Source organism: Hypanus sabinus, chromosome 13, assembly GCF_030144855.1.
Source record: "Hypanus sabinus isolate sHypSab1 chromosome 13, sHypSab1.hap1, whole genome shotgun sequence".
Taxonomy (NCBI): domain Eukaryota; kingdom Metazoa; phylum Chordata; class Chondrichthyes; order Myliobatiformes; family Dasyatidae; genus Hypanus; species Hypanus sabinus.
This window is the reverse complement of record NC_082718.1, coordinates 16,853,905-16,870,908: the sequence shown is the minus strand read 5'-3', so window position 1 is coordinate 16,870,908 and position 17,004 is coordinate 16,853,905. Positions and strand designations below refer to the sequence as shown.

The 17,004-nt window shown below is 41.0% G+C and overlaps 1 protein-coding gene across 1 annotated transcript in view; it reads right to left on the bottom strand.

Annotated features, from left to right (window-relative positions):
• The window catches only part of reln (reelin), a 307,273-nt gene that overhangs the window by 233,402 nt on the left and 56,867 nt on the right, over positions 1 to 17,004 (bottom strand). Inside the window, exon 3 of the mRNA XM_059987188.1 lies at positions 7,832 to 7,967. Coding sequence (XP_059843171.1) covers positions 7,832 to 7,967 — 136 coding nt within the window. The remainder of the gene's footprint in view (positions 1 to 7,831; positions 7,968 to 17,004) is intronic.

Below are 17,004 nucleotides of genomic sequence, written 5' to 3'. Positions count from 1 at the left end.
GAAACAACAAAGACCAGAGGACCAGACCACTTGCCATTTGGAATACTGAAGCCTTATGCTCCAGGACCAAACTGTTCTACTAAAGTTACAATACTAGCATCCAGGTGCCAATATGGAAAATTGTCTAGGTCCTCTCTGTTCAAAAACGCAGAATGAATCCAGTCTAACTAATTGCCACTTAAATAGTCTCACCTTCAGCAAAGGGATGGAATATGCTATCAGCAGGGCTATTAACTAGCATCTACTCAGTGATGCCCAATTTGTGTTTTGTCGCAATCACTTCATCCCAGACCTTAGCCAAACTTGTAGCAAAGAGCTGAATTCTGGAGGTGAGAATGACCAGCCTTGAGTTGAAGATAATGTTTGAACGAGAGTGGCAGCGAAGAGGCCTGATAAATCTGAAGTCGACAACGACATTCGGGCGTGGGCAAGTAACATCTATGCCACAGAAACGCCAGGCAACAGCCATCTCCAACAAGAGAAAGCCTAGACACCTACCACTGACGTTTAATAGCTTTATCTTCACCAACTCAGCCACAGTAACATCCTGGCCATCTCTGTTCACCAGAAATTCAACTGCACCAGCCACACAGGTGCCTCGGTTACAGACGAGAAGCTAGATATCCTGCAATGGATAACAGTACCGACACCCTGAACCCTTTCCATCATTTACAAGGCGTATGTCAGGATTTGACAAAATACTCTCCACTTGCTTGGATGAGCAAAGCACCAAAAGCTTTCAAGAAGCTTTTATAACACCATCTGGGTCAAAGCACCTTAATCACCACCCCAAACATTAGTTTGCTCCACCACCAGCGCACACTGGCAGCAGTATGTACTATCTACAAAATGAACTGTATTTGCCCAGGTTACTTAACTAACACCTCCTCCAAAGAGCAGCAGGGAATACCACTAGCAGCAAGTCACACTCCAATCTGACTTGGACACATATTAGCAGCTCTTCAATAGCACAGTGGAAGCACCTTCAGCAAAAGAATGGCAGTGGTTCATGAAGCATTCTCAAGGGCAAAGAGAAATGAGAAGTAATTGCTGGTCTTGTCAGTGACAGCTCAATTCCACCCCACCCCCACAAAAATATCAATAAAAACAATGCTGCAGTTATACATGAGAAAATTACATGGTGTTTTTTTGAGTAAATACATCTCCTTTAAGAGTGAACAGTGGATACAAATAACAATTACATTGCATACCTGCATGTACTCCTTTTACCATCTTATGAAGAAAATAGGTTGTTGGACCCTTATAGTGTTTTATAGCTTGATGAGTTATTATTATATTTTCATTTTTCCTTTAACTGTGTAGATTTTGAACCCGTTAATAACAAAAGCAGTGTTTAAATTGGCAGAGTGATCACACAACAGATAGCTGTTTCAAGGACTATAAAATAGTCAACAAATGGTTTTTGTAAAAGACTAACAGCAATTTATTTTAATCTTCCACAAAACACACTTAAAGTATCAAACTGCTAGCCTGGCTTTAGTCCAAATATCTCCCTGTGATGGCTGCCACACATTAAATAACTCGCAAAAGTTTAAGGTACTTGAAATGTCTGAAGATAATGTACAGCTTATTCACACTCACGAAAAAAACATGAGATGTGAACATGTCTGTCATAGATCATACAGCCCTTCTTGTTACTACTTTTCTGTACTTCACTGTTTTTTCTCTGTTGTTAAACATCTAAACTGTTTAGTACCTGCCAGGAAGGTGTAGGTGTTGAGAAACTATTGAAAATAAAAGGCTGAATACTTTGTGGAATTCATTATTCCCTGTAATGAGGGTCTAACATAGAATTCTGATTATGTTGATCATACATTTGTTTACAGGAACTGTTACAAGGTCCAGTCAAATTGAAAAGTCCAGTTGATGAATTTGCATTGCTGTTTAGTTCTGACTGGGATGTTGGCATGGCTAGCAAGACCAACATTCATTGATCAGTTCCAATTCCCCTTTCTAGACCTTTTCAGAGGGCAATAAAGAGAAACTAAATAGGTGGGTCTGGTGTCACGTATAGCCAAGGGTATTTACCAAAGATTACATTTGTCCTGAAACATGCTTACGGATCATTGGGAATTAGAAGATGGTCTGTGTCCCATCCTTCTGCATGCCATGATAGATGGACTAAATAAGGGAAAACTGATGGACCAGATAGGAATTTAACAACAATCTGATCATTTCATGGCAACCATTATTGAAACGATTTACTCCAGATGCATTTAATCTACCTAAATTGTTGTGTTGGGATTTGAACTTATTTGTCTCTGGTCCAATAGTCAGTGATATAATCACCATGCTACCATTCCCCTGAGACAAGACACCAGACTGTTTTTTTTAAATAAAGGAAAAGGAAGTTGAATTAAATCCAAATGTACAAAAGAGGTGATGTCAGATTTGGATTTTAAAAGATTTGAAAATACATAAAAAAGCAAACGCTTAAGAATAAATTCATTAACTGGAATTCCCTGTCATAGTTTGTTTCTCCATGATGTCCTCAGAATCAGGTTTCATATCACTGGCATATGTCGTGAATTTTTTTGCTTTGCAATAGCAATGCATAGTAATAAAAACTATACATTATAATAATAAGTATATATATAAAAATGTAAATAAGTAGTGCAAAAAGAGAATAAAAAGTACTGAGGTAGTGTTCATGGTTTCACTGTCCATTCAGCAATATGATGGCAGAGGGGAAGAAGCTGTTCCTGAAACATGCATGCGAGCCTTCAGGCTCCTGTACCTCATTGACAGTGACAATGAGAAGAGGACATGCCCTGCATGATGCTTGACGCAGGATAGATCCTCAGAGAAACTGACACCCAGCAACTTGAAACTGCTCGATGAGTGAGGACTAGTGTATTCCCTTGCTTTCCCTTTCTTGAAGTCCACAATCAATTCCCTGGTCTTACTGAGTTTGAGTGCCAAGTTGTTGCAGGGACTCCACTGAACCAGCTGATTTATCTCGTTGCTGTACGCCTTCTTGTTACCATCTGAAATTCTACCAACAACAGTTGCATCCTTGACAAATTTATAGATGGTGTTCTCTCCCTCATGGGTGTAGAGACGGTCGAGCAGTGGGCTAAGCACACATCCTTGAGGTACACCAGCGTTGATTATCAGCGAGGTGGAGATGTTGTTTCTGATCTTTACAGACTGTGGCCTCCCAGTGAGGAAATCAAGAGTCCAATAGCAAAGGGAGGTGCAGAGTCCCAGGTTTCAGAGCTTGTTGATTAGACCAGGGGATATGATTGTGTTGAACTCTGAGCTAGTCAATAAACAGCAGACTGACATAGGTATTACTATTGTCCAGGTGGTCCAAGGCCGTGGAGAGCCAGTGAGATTGCATCTACTCTAGCCCTTTCATGGTGATAGGCAAGCTGTAGTAGGTCTCGGTCCTTGCTTTGGCAGGAATTGGCTCTAGGCACGACTAAACTAGTTGAATTAAATTTGAGTTGGATTTGAAAAGAGTGAGTTTTGTTGGGTCCGATACCGGCACAGTGTAGAGGGAACCGGCCCAATATCGGACCAGAGCTCTACGCAGCATAAGCCGGAACATGGTAGGGTATAGTGGCCTAGCTCGGTGGGTTCAGGCAGAGCCTAGTGGATGGCAGGGGACTGGTGGAATTTCCGGTGACCAGTGGAGTGCCTCAGGGATCTGTTCTGGGACCCTTACTCTTTGTGATTTTTTATAAATGACCTGGATGAGGAAGTGGAGGGATGGGTTAGTAAATTTGCTGATGACACAACAGTTGGGTGTGTTGTGGATAGTGTGGAGGGCTGTCAGAGGTTACAGCAGGTCATTGATAGGACACAAAACTGGGCTGAAAAGTGGCAGATGGAGTTCAACCCAGATAAGTGTGAGGTGGTTCATTTTGGTAGGTCAAATATGATGGCAGAATATAGCAGTAATGGCAAGACTCTTGGCAGTGTGGAGGATCTATAGGACTCTCAAAGCTGCCACACAGGTTGGCTCTGTGGTTAAGAAGGCATACGGTGTATTGGCTTTCATCAACTGTGGGATTGAGTTTAGGAGCTGAGAGGTAATGTTGCAGCTATATAGGACCCTGGTCAGACCCCACTTGGAGTACTGCGCTCAGTTCTGGTCGCCTCACTACTGGAAGGACGTGGAAACCATAGAAAGGGTGCAGGGAGATTTACAAGGATGAACACAGTACCAATGCCATCTTCAAATTCGCTGACACCACTCCTGTTGTTGGATAAATCACAGGTGACGATGGTCAGCAAGAAAGGACACACCAAGTTGAGTGGTGCTGAAACAACAGCATCTCGCTCAACGCCAGCAAAGAGTGGATTGTCGACTTCAGGAGGGGGCAGGGAGGGCAAACATGTGTCAGTCTGCATTGGGGGATCAGCAGTGGAGAGGGTCGGCAGCTCAAAATGTTTTATTCTAATTGTGTTGCAACCTTGTAAAATTGTGCATAATTTATGATTAATTTGTGAAGGTTATGTATCTGTACATTTGTGCCTGTGATGCTATTGCGAGTTTTACATTGCACCTGTGCATACGTGTATGTGCTTGTGTGGATAACAATAAACTCCACTTTGACTTAGAAATGGAGTACAGTTTTTGAGCAGCGTGTTTTAGGAAAATGAGAACAGAATGGACTTCAGGCAGGGTGGGGAGCTGTGGTGAAGGAGCATCATTTTGCCTCCCTGTGCACTCTCTAACATTCTACAGAGTCTAACTGTACAATGTAAATAATCTGCAGTTTAACTAATTATCCAGGGTTTCCATAGTTGCCATACAATGAAGAGTGAAGCTGAGTCCACCTTTAGGGCTCCAAATGAAGAATATGCATACTGCTGATAGCATATAAGCTCTCCTGAGTCTTTGTGTTAATTGTTTTTCTTTTCTTTTTCGAGATCATTGCTGCTGTCAGTAATTCTCCCAGAGACAAATGCTACAATCTGAGGGGTAGAAAGCATCTTGGAATGTACACTGGGCATTCATAAACTCCAGGAAATACAGTGCCCCATCCACTGGAATCTAGCGCTTGAAGACAGGATTGAATGAAGCTCTCTTTGGTAAATGATTCATATTTGTATAGTTCACTTCTCAATAGTAGTTACAGGTCAATGCCAGTGGCTGACCAAACTGTTGTACTCCTTCAAAATCTATCTAATCACAACATGTCATTTTTATATAGTACTTCATGGACGGAGGCTAAACCACATAGACTTCACCTGCTGAAGTACCACCACAATTTTGATTTCAGGCACTGTTGCACTGATGATGGCTATCGAATTGCTTCAGAGCCTGGGTCATTTCCAGCAATATATTTTTTTCACTTACTCCTCTTCTAGTAATTTCATTCTTCACATTTTTATTCATTCCCTACCTCATATGTACATTCAATCTCCATGCTGCCACAGATCTTCGCTTTGTTCTTCCACTCATCGCATTCCCCACCTCACCACCTTATCTAAATGCTGCAACTTATCTTCTTTCTAATTTTTATTTTCAGTTCTAATGAAAAATAAAGCTGGACAACTGAGCTGTATCACACTGATTCTGATCTACACCAAAAAGTTGTACTCTCCCTGAGTAGTCCTGCTCTCCTGTCAAGCACGGCAGACTTTAGTCTGCACCGAGACCACAGGCCGAGTGAATTAAGATCAAACCTACAGACCACATGGATAATCTGACCATTCATGCTGTCGTCTATGCACAGATAGGTAGCTATGAAACGTGCTGCTGTGCACTCTGCAACAATCTTTCATTTCTCTATCAAACCCTCATCTACTTATCAATGGTTTTGGACATGCTAATCCAGTTTCCGTCACCGCAAGTCCCACCTGGCCTGTTGAGTATTCCCAACAAATGTTGTTTTTAAATCAAAAATAGCAAGCTGGTATTTCAAGTTTAAACACCAGGCTTTATTTACATCCATCACCTCCTCATACTTAGTCTTACTACCTTAACAAATTTTACCTTAATTGATTTATCTTTTGTCCCTTTCTAAAGCATTGCAAAATTTTAGTCTTCCTATTGTTAAACCTCAATTTAATTACATATTCATGTATTCCCTTCTCTCCTCTCACAATATATATATATCACGCATGCACACGCACACAAACGTATATACATCTATACGTATTACATACATCCCACAATGTGAGGGAGTAAAAAACTTTGCATTATGACTCTATCACAATGTACAGACATATGAATTTATAAGTTAAATGATCTGTAGAAAGAAGCTGTCTCATAACCTGTTGGTCCTGGCCTTAATGCTGCAGTACCGTTTGCTAGGCAGAAGCAGCTGAAACAGTTTATGGTTGGGGTGACGGATGTCCTCGATGATCTTCCAGGCCTTCTTTCTGCACCTGCTGCTGTAAATGTCCTCATGGAGAGAAGAGTTCACATCCTCAGGTTGGGGGCGGGGGGCGGGGTGGTGTGTGTGTGTGTGTGTGTGTGTTTTATATATATTTATTATATAAATATAACTTTAAGAATAAAGTTTTTTATTCTTTTGTCACCACTAGATGAGAAAAACTGGTGTTAAGAATATTTCAGGTTGATCTGCAGGAAAAAAACTGCTTTGAAATAAAGTTAGAGATAATGAATGATATAACCTATCTTCATGAAGTCAGTGGGTTAATGGTGCTCCAGGGCAGATGTTTGTGGCAGATGTCTCACAGAGTTTCTTTGCCTTATTTATTGGCATTAGTCAGTTGCTTGTTATTTTTTTCATGGAAACCAGCAGGATAGCAGGAGGAGCAGCAGATTATGGCTCTCAGGCTGTTGATACTTAGATAACTTTGGGGAGGGTTTGGAAATTGTTGGGGAGAAGTCTTTTCAAAGTATTATGCCTGGATGGAACCAGGCTGTGGATGCCTGGAGGCTTTTATCCGGGGAAATATGCACTTCACGTCTAGACCATGAAAGGTTCAATTCACTTGACTTCATTGGTTTCTCAATAATGTTACCTGATGAGACATTGGTGGAGCATGTTGAGGACATTTACTTCCTGCAAAACTCAGCAAGAGGGTAGTAAGAAACCGCGGCCCTTGCTCCATCCTCCACAGAGCCAAAGGAACAAATTCCAAACTGATCCAAATTGAGCGACGCCAAAAAACTGATCTCAAGTCATTGTCAGAATGAGTCAACAAGTTTTAGGCAATAGATGTCCCGTGGCAGTTAAACAGGCTGGGCTCAACAGTCTTTCTCTGTATCCTGACTGTGGTGAACTACATATATCTGTCTGGACACGCCTCTCTGCTGACTGCTCCTGTGGCTCCTCCCACAGACCCCTGTATAAAGGCGATTGGAGGCACTGCTCCTCCCTCAGTCTCCAGGATGTTGTGTGGTGGTCTCTTGCTGCTAAGCATGGTCTCTTGCAGCTAATAAAAGCCTAACATTCGTCTCCCGTCTCCGAGAGTTATTAATGGTGCATCACTGACAAAATTAATTGTGTGGGTGAAGTAGGTGGAGTTAATCAATAAAGATGGGGAGGTTGGGTAGGTGGAGGGCTTAGCAAGGCTTCCACAATAAAAGTTCAATGTGATTTGGCAGGGAACCAAAGGGCAAACATGGATTCAACAGCGGTCTCCACTCCACTGCACTTGTTCTTCACTGTTCCCATTAAAGGCCAAAAGCTCCAGATGTATTTTATCATGTCTTGAATTCAACAGCCAATCTGTGTTGGCTGTGTATGTCTCAGGCTCCCAGAAAATAAAGCAACTAATTATAACTCAATGGTTTAGTGTCAGAGTCAGTCTTGCAGTCAAGCCATTTCAAAGTTTACCAGTCAGCCATCTCTAGCATGCACGGCATCAAGGGTTTACTCACATGAAGTTCACGCAGCCGGTGCCTGCAGGTGGGGCAATCCAAACGAAGCTGAGGTTGGTCTGTGGAAGGTGGCTGACGTGAGATGCCACAACGCTGCACATGAACTGGGATCCAAAGGGCTGATCAGACATGAACCCTGCAATGGCAGAAAGCGCGTCAGACAACATCGATAAGGAATCCTGACCAAAAAAAGTCACCATCCTGAAATATTAACCGCTTTTCTCCTTGCACATACATTGCCTGACCTGCAGAGTATTTCTTGTCTTATTTAAGTGGCTCATTTGCATTGATGATTTCTTGTACACGTACTGGATAGCTCTTTAGGATTGAGATTTCATTGCTTTAATACTAAGTAAAGGTCCCCACTATGATGTCACAACATCACATTCCACCTGCCACATGTTAACTTTGCTTCTGCAAAGTGTGAGGTCTTTTTAATTTGTGGAGGCGAAGCAGACTGTTGATTGAGAATCCAGTCAGGATGCCAGATGTTTTATTTTTCACATTATTGGATTAACTTTTAGATTTAGTGTTTAATTTGGCAAAGTTAGCTAGGATAGAAAAAGGACTGATCACACAGCAATGTGCAAGATGTTCTTTTTAGGATACCACGCACTACCTTTGCTGAATTACAAATGTGTTTTAAAACTGGTGGTAACTTTCCACTGCAGCCCCGTGCACACAGAGGAAGGTTTACCCACCTATGACTCTTCTGTTGCTTGTTACATGTCGCACAGTTCTTGTGACATCTCACTCACCACTTCAATCTGCTTGCCTCCAATCTCAGCAAAGCTCCAGCTACAGGGTCCCTCGACGCAGCCAAAATATGTTTCCGCGCTCAGCAACACGTCACCATATGCTTTGGTGTCTTTGGTGTTTGTGAATGAAGCAGAGTGTGAGGTTTCATGTTCCAAGAAAGCGTCTTAAGCAACACATTTTAAATAAGCTGACTGATTTTTTACAATATGTCAGCCATATGTTTTGGTGTCACTGTGGATAATATGCATCATGTAGAAAGGGTGATTGAAACCCACAGTTTTCAGGGAGATGTGTGTGCATGTGTTCTGCAGGTGATGTGAGTGAATGTGTATATGTGGTGCAGGTGGTGTCTGTACCTGGAGTTAATAGGAAATGTGCATGGTACAGGTGTTATATGGCACTACATATAGGGTGTATGATATAAGTGTGTATGTGTGTGTGGACATATGGCACATATAGTGTATACATGGAGCAGGTGTGCACCTGTGGGAAATTTTGTGGTGTAATTGCCATGTACGTGCTCTATGTACATGGTGCCTGTGACATATAGTCAATGTGTCTATGACATTGGTGTGGTATGCATGGTGTGCGTGTGATGTAGTATATACTACTATGACAAAACTCCAACAGTTGTGCAGTCAGAAGTTATTATTCTCTTGCACCTTGCCATCACTCAAAGCAAGCACACCTATACAGTATATCTTTTCCAATACAGTCCAAGGTATACTTAATGCTGGACCTTAATCCCTCCTTCATAAGAAAAAATACAAGTAAAAGGAAGTCGAAAGCAAATGGGGAAAAAAAGAGATGCATCAGAAATAAAGAGAAATGGCAACACAAAGAAATTATAAACTCATTACTAGTTTGCAACCCAGCCCTTGTTATGATCTGGGTAAATTACATAACAGATACTGTTTTAAAAAAATGTGACTACTTATGACAACTTTTCCAAAGTATTTATTTGGTGATGAAACTCATTGATACTTCTTTGGGTGCAAAAGGTTCTTTAAAAATACAAATGTGATCCTACTTTGAATAAAAGTTGAGAAACAGAAAATTTATGAGCAACACAACACAAAGAAATTGCCTGGAATAATTCTTGAAATTCTTCTTGACCACCATGTTATTTCTTCTACTGGAAGGTTATAAGATAAGGATGTGAAAAATTATAACTATTGCACTGTAAGTGCTCTAACAAGATGTTCAATTTGAGAATTCTTTATTGAGAAGATAAACTTTATGACATATGGAAATTTCTAAACCATCACAATATTGACAACAATCATTATATTCAAATTAACTACATTATATCAATTGATTGTGCTGGCTCTAAATGTGGGAAACAGGTAAAATAATCTGTAACTAATTCCTGCTGAAGGGTCTTAGCAGGAAACTTTGACTGTACTCTTTTCCATAAATGCTGCCTGGCTTGCTGAGTTCCTCCAGCATTTTGTGTGTGTTTTGCTCAGACTTCCAGCATCTGCAGATTTTCTCTTGTTTGTAAACTCTTCATTGTCTATTTCTGCAAATCTGAACCATCTACATTTTTATCTTCTCATGTTAACGTAATGGATTTAATAGTGTATTTTTTCCACAAAAAATTCATTTTAATTAGTTGGTTGCCCTTTGTAAATATTGCAGCTGAATGGGTTGTTCAAAATAGATGAGGAAAATAGGAACAGGAGTAGGCCACTTAGCCATTGTCATTGACTAAGATCATGTCTGACCTGTGCTCTAAGTCTATGCACCAGCTTTTCTCAATAACATACTAATAAGGAACAAGAGTTGGCCACCTTTCTCTTTCAGCCTGATTTGCCATTCATGATGAACATGGCTGATTACAACCTCTTCACCATTTTCTTACACTAACCCAATATCTCTATTGTCCTTTAATATCCAAAAATCTATCCATCTTTCTCTACTTGAAGACCGAGCCTCCACGGTAACAAAGTAATACAGCATGGAGAAGGACCTTCATCCCAACTCACCTATGACATCTAAGATGCCCATCTAAGCTCACCCTAGTTGCCCATGTTTGGCCCACATCCCTCTGCATCTACCATGCCAAGAGCCTTTTAAATATTTTTATTGTACCTCACTCAACTACCTCCTTTAGCAGCTCATTCTATAAATAAATGGGCTGTCTCCAGAACATAACATTTTCTCAGTTCTCGATATCACTAATGGATTTTGGGGTCTCCCTTTGGCACCTGACTCCCAAGACCGATTTGCCTTCACCCTGGGTGGGCCACAGTATGTGTGGACCTCAGGGATTCCACAATAGTCCAGAGAGTTTTCATAAGATCATGATGCAGACTTTGGAAAAGCTCAACCTAACACCCAACCAGTTGACCATCTTACTATCTTTAGCTGATCTTCTAATCGTTTCAGAAGATGAAGCAGGTCACTTACGGGGTGGTAGCCAGTGTTCTAGAGATACTGCAAGGCGAGGGGTTTAAAATCAGTCCACACAAGGCTCAGATAGGAATGCAAACTGGACAGTACCTAGGCCACACGATTTCCCAGGGGAGGAAGGACACGTCAGATGACAGACGTTCTGCAATCAGCACCATGCCTCACCCAGTAAAGGTAAGGGGAGTAAGGAGAGTGATGTCTGTAATGTCAATTACTGCTGTAATTTCATTCCAGGGTTCTCAGCACTAGTGGCCCCGCAACAGGCCGTGATTAAAGGAGAGAAGTCCCCCTCTGGAGGAAATAAGATGGGGGCCAGATGAGGAAGAGGCTTTTACAGATCAAGAAAGCCCTGGTCTCCACCCCTGCACGAACGTTACTAGATGTGGCTTGCCCCTTTCACCAATACTGCAGAGATGAGGGAGGGCATTACAATGCAGTGGTGGTGCAGGACCATGGGGACACAAGAAGACCCGCGGCATATTATTCAACAAAATAGACACTCATTGTAGCAGGACTTCCCCACTGCACAGCAGCTTTAGATTGGGCAGTGTGGGCAGTGTGAGTAAGTGAACCTGTTGTGATAATGGGACAACTCATACTACATACCCTCCATACCACCGTACAGCTCCTGGACACAGGGAGGCTGAGAGCAGTCACTGACAGCTTGGGAGGCAGTTCTCATCCCCAAAGACAAGTCAGTGACAATAGTAAGGGACACAGGAATGAACTATGCAAGCACCATCCTGACAGAGGGGGAGGGACAAGAATGCCAAATGGAAATAGAGCAGGAGGAAGATAACAGTGTCAGAAAAACAGAGGAAAGTTTTATAGATGGGTCTCAGAGGCACATAGATGGGAAGCCAGGGACTGGATGGGCTGTGGTGAAGGAAACAGGACGAATTAGCTGCAGCACAGGACAAATAAGTATATATACGTGTGTGTGTGTCTGTATGTGTATGTGTGCGTGCAAGCACACACACACACAATTGTGGTCGACTGAAGTTAAACCCAATTAAAATAGAAGTAGAAGGGGACCTGCAAAAACCCCAAAAACAATATCCTATGAAAGCAGATGCACTGACAGTTGTTCTGAGTATAATAAATGAACTGGAACACCAGGGGATACTAAGAGATTACACCAACCACTGACCAATGATACCTCTCAGTGTGCACATCTTTTGCTACCAGCACATAAAGGAATTTAAACTGCGCTCAAAAGGTTGGCATGTTAAGTATATTTCACGATTGTACACAATAGCATTTCCTTTTCCGGTTTCTGAGGCAGACGGTGTTGACAATGTGGAGGTGGCGATGATTTGTCTACAGATTTTAGAAATGGCTTATTTATACAGTTTTTATTAAAGAAGTTATCGATTCACTATATTGAATTCCAAAGAAGCAAAGGACATGAAGTGCAAAAAGAACTGCTAGTTCATTTGAAGTGGAATGGCTTAATGAAACAGTAGAAACTACTACAACAAAAGCCCATGAGGTTAGGAACATGCAGCTACAAGAAATTTTATGCACAATACAGAAACTGGTGTTACCTGTGAGTATTGTCGCACTGAAAAAGTTGCTGGAGAATTTGCAAGTGGGAAGAAGTGGAGTGGTATTTGGAAACTTGACTTTTTAAAGCATTATTTATTAAACAAGTCACATATTGATAGTGTGTAAAAGCTCCAGTGAGAAAATCCTTCATTACCCTCTACAGGTCTGCTATGTATGTTTTGTGAGAGTGCAGATGAACGAGAATGAAAACAATCAAACCCAGAGGAGACCAACGTTCTTATTGACAGTGCTTTGCGAGCTCTTAGAATGAGTACCTTATATATAAAACTCAGGTCACACATGTTGTTATCACTGGACAAAAAATTGCACAGCACAAGAGTTTTGAGCACATCGGTCTTTACAAATTCGAGGGAACATTGCCACTAACTTGCCTGTATGGCTAGTAAAGAAGCCTAATGGATCCTTTTGGTTAACAATAGATTATACCACTCTTAATAAGAATACACAGACACTACATTCTGGATGAGCACTCAAATGTTATGACTGTGAACCAAGACACCGTACAGACGCAGCTGGTTGATATAAAAGTTTTTATTTGGGACACACATGAGCTGACAGCCGTTGGAGTCGCTCCAGAGCGAGGCTCCCCGATCCAACATTACAGCACATTTTTATATGTTAAAGAACAAAGGTAAAAGGACGACTTCTATAGTTATAATACCCTCATCAAGCTTCTTTTGAGTTGCATGTAAATTTCCAAATTCCTGGGTCTTCCCACAACACACCCAAAATGAGAGTTAATTACTGTGGTCTCTGAGTCATACTCATTTAATAGGGTGTTGATTGCATTCATGCCTGGGCAGACATCTCAATCAATTGGATGTCTCCTGGTCTGCAATTTACTCTAAAGGATGATTTATACTTGTGCATTGCCTCTATGCTGTAGGTACCACGTACCCTATGCTGTAGGGTAAAATGCCCCTCCCCAAAAAACTCACTCACGCATCGCGGCAATGCAGACCACAACAACTGTGATTGGTCCACTTGGTAGCATCGCACTTCCGGCTGCTTCTTCTCCCCCTTGTCTGTACATCGATGCGAAATAGATGAACCAAATCGTCAAATCTACCTGCCCACATGCAAAAATGTTTGAAATGCATTTCCTTGTCCATGTCTCTCACGAAGAAACTCAACACAGTGGCATAGAAACCCCACCGCCAACTAGCATTTTGTTGCACACCAATGCATGCTTGCTGCAGTGTAGAGTGAAGCAGACATGCATACACACAAGTAAAGGCTGACTTCAGGACAAGCTTCAGGAAGAACATTGTTCTGAGCTGCATTTTAAATTCAATCTTGTTCCTTATTCAGATCTGAAGGTTGGTTGCTGTTGAAATTAATATTTGCTATATACCCTAACTCCAAAATATGCCCTAACATAACTGGCCAAGTGTCCTTATTGTACCTGATTCAGCTACCTCCTCTAGCAGCTCATTTCATGAATGCACCACCCTCTACATGAAGAAGTTGGCCTTCAGATCCTTTTAAATCTTTCCCTCTCACCCTAAGAATTTACCTTCTAGTTTTCTACACCCGTTCCTCATGATTTTATACATCTCTGTAAGGTCAGCCCTCACTCTTGTACACTTCAATGAATAAAGCCCCAGTCTGTCCAATCTCTCCCATAATTCAGGCCCCCAAATCCTGGTAACTTCCTGTAAATCTACTTTGCACTCTTTCCAGTTTCATGCAATATTTCCTATAACAGGGTAATTAAAAATTGCACAGTCCTCCTGAAGCAGATCATTTCAAAGATTCACCATACCCTAAGCTGGGGTTCCAAAACTTCTTTATGCCATGGACCAATCCCATTGAGTACCCTAAGTACCCTAAGTTGGGAACCCCTGTCCTAAATAAATATCTCCTCTTTTCAACATGAAATTGTCTACAGAGGATATAGGTCAGATGAAGAGCTGGACAGAGATTTGGCATATGGAATTCAATCTGACAAATGCAACATGATGCACTTTGGCAATTTTTAAATCAGTAGAACATATACAGTAAATGGTTGGTCACTACAGAAAGCTGATGAATAGAGTGACTTTGGAATTTAAGACTATAGTTCCCTAAAAGTGGCAACACTCTGTAGGCAAATAGGCTAGTGAAGAAGGCATCTGATATTCTCACTTTATTGGTCAAGACATAAAGGATAGAAGCTGATACGTTATGTTGCAACTTTACAAAACACTTATTAGATTGCACTTGAAATATTGTTTGCTGTTCTGGTTGTCTCATCATCAGAAGTGGGTTTACTGTTGGAGAGAATGCAGAGAAAATTCATCAGGATATTAATGAATTGGTGAACTTTAGTTTTGGGACTTGTTTTCCCTGGAGGGAAAGGTAAGGCTGAGGAGTGACCTGATAGAGATACAGTATATAACAATCAGAATTCTTATCCACGCTAGGGGAATCAGAAATAAAAGGGCATAGATTTAATATGAGGAGAAGGAGTTTCAAAGGGGATTTGAGGAGAAAGCTTTCTTTGCACAAAAAGTGGTTGATTTCTGGAATTTGCAGCCACAGAAGATGGTAGAATCAGATGGTGGGATCACAAAGAGACATTTAGACAAGCACTTGCATAGACAAGGCAAAGAAGGACATCATGTAGGCAAATAAGACTAGTGTAGATGGGCACAAAGTTTGGCAAGAATGTTGCTGACAAAAGGGCCCATTTCTGTGCTGCACAACTCTACGAAAAAGCCCCAAAGTTCTTTACAGCCAAAGAAATTCTATTGAAGTAGTCACTTTTTATAACACAAAAAGAACAGTGGTCTAATTTTGTAGAGTAAGCTCTCCCGAACAGTAACACAACAATGGACTTTGCATTTGAGGGATAAATGTTGGCCAGGATACTCGGTATTTGTAATAATGAAATTGTACCTTTTTTGTCCACCCTAAAGAGTAGAAATGATTTTACTTTAACCTTAAACCTACACAAGAACACCTCTGACAGTGCAAAACACTTTCAGTGCTGTGGTGAAACATCAGTCTAAAAGCTTCTGTGGGACGTGAATCCAGAGATCCTAAGTGGGAGGATACCTGCTACCAATTAAGCTATGGCACACACTCCAGTAAATAAACCAAATGAAAGGATGAAAAGACATTTTGAATTTTATATTTATTTCAGTTAAAGATAAAATAATTTAACATTTGCTAGAGGGGCTGACCATTAGCATTAATATCAGTAAATGTGTCTCTGTTGTACACAACTAATCTTTTTCTGAATAACAATTGCAGTGTACAGCTGCTGCAGATGATAAGCATGGACAGATCCTCTTATCAATTGAATGCAGATACAGTACAAGAATGGACTGGATTAGTCGTCTGGAAATTAAAAAGTTACTGAGTACGGGTATCTTTTTAAAGGGATTAATTTACATAGAATAATGAGAGAACTGCTTGGGGTCAAAGGCTGTGAATCTCAGAACAGTTGCCTCCTCCCTCCCTGTTCTTGCTTTTTTTGGAAGCTCATTAATAAAGTTGGTTATCTTGTGGGAAGCAGCATAAACTAAATATTCAAAAGCAAAAGATGAGATGGCACCACATAATTATCTGGGACATCCTGGAACAGAAAAGGAAACAGATCTTTACTGACTGGGTGCGTGACTTGCAGGCAACATTCAGGTCAAGCTGATTACCAGCTCTGGAAGTCTTCCTGCTTTTTATCATGGACCTCCAAAAGTTTACAGAAAGACATTTTATAAGAACAATCCCTCTCTCATTCTTTCCAATTACCTGCACATATATTTACATAGCTGAAATGTTTGAATCATTCTGGTTTAGTACTAGGAAAGATTCAAATGGTTGTGAGCTCTCACTTAAATCTCTGATCCAGTCTTAATCAGAAATTAGTATTTCCAGGTGGACAGACTTAGCAAAAGATTCATCGCATAGGTTTTCACTTGAATAAAATATACTGAGCAAGTAAAATCAGGCCTCCTGGCACAAAATCAAGATATAACCAAAAATGGAAATTACAACTTGAATTTGTAAAAGCATCCTCCATGTGTTGCTACATATCAAAAGCATTTTGGATGCTTTAAGTATAGGAAAGGCATTGGAAGTTCCTTTTTAAAGGATGTCCTATAGAGCTTTATAACTAATTAATTATCTTCCTAAAATGCAGCAGCCAGTTTAATCCACCAAGGACTGGTCTGATCTAGTCTCAACCATAATAATGGCTGAGGTAATATGACAGATTTCAATAGACTTTGGCAAGCAGAGGGAAAATAATATCAGCTAAAATACCATTTTCCAGACTGTTTGGGTGTTAGTAGTCTAAAAAAAAATTGCGAGTCATATTTGACATTGCTCTACAGATATGTGTGTTGATAGTGGTTTGTATGGAAAGGTAAGCCAGTGCACTCACAAAACAAAAGGGAAAAGCCACAAGGTGGGTCTCGGCCCGAAACGTCAACAGTGCTTCTCCT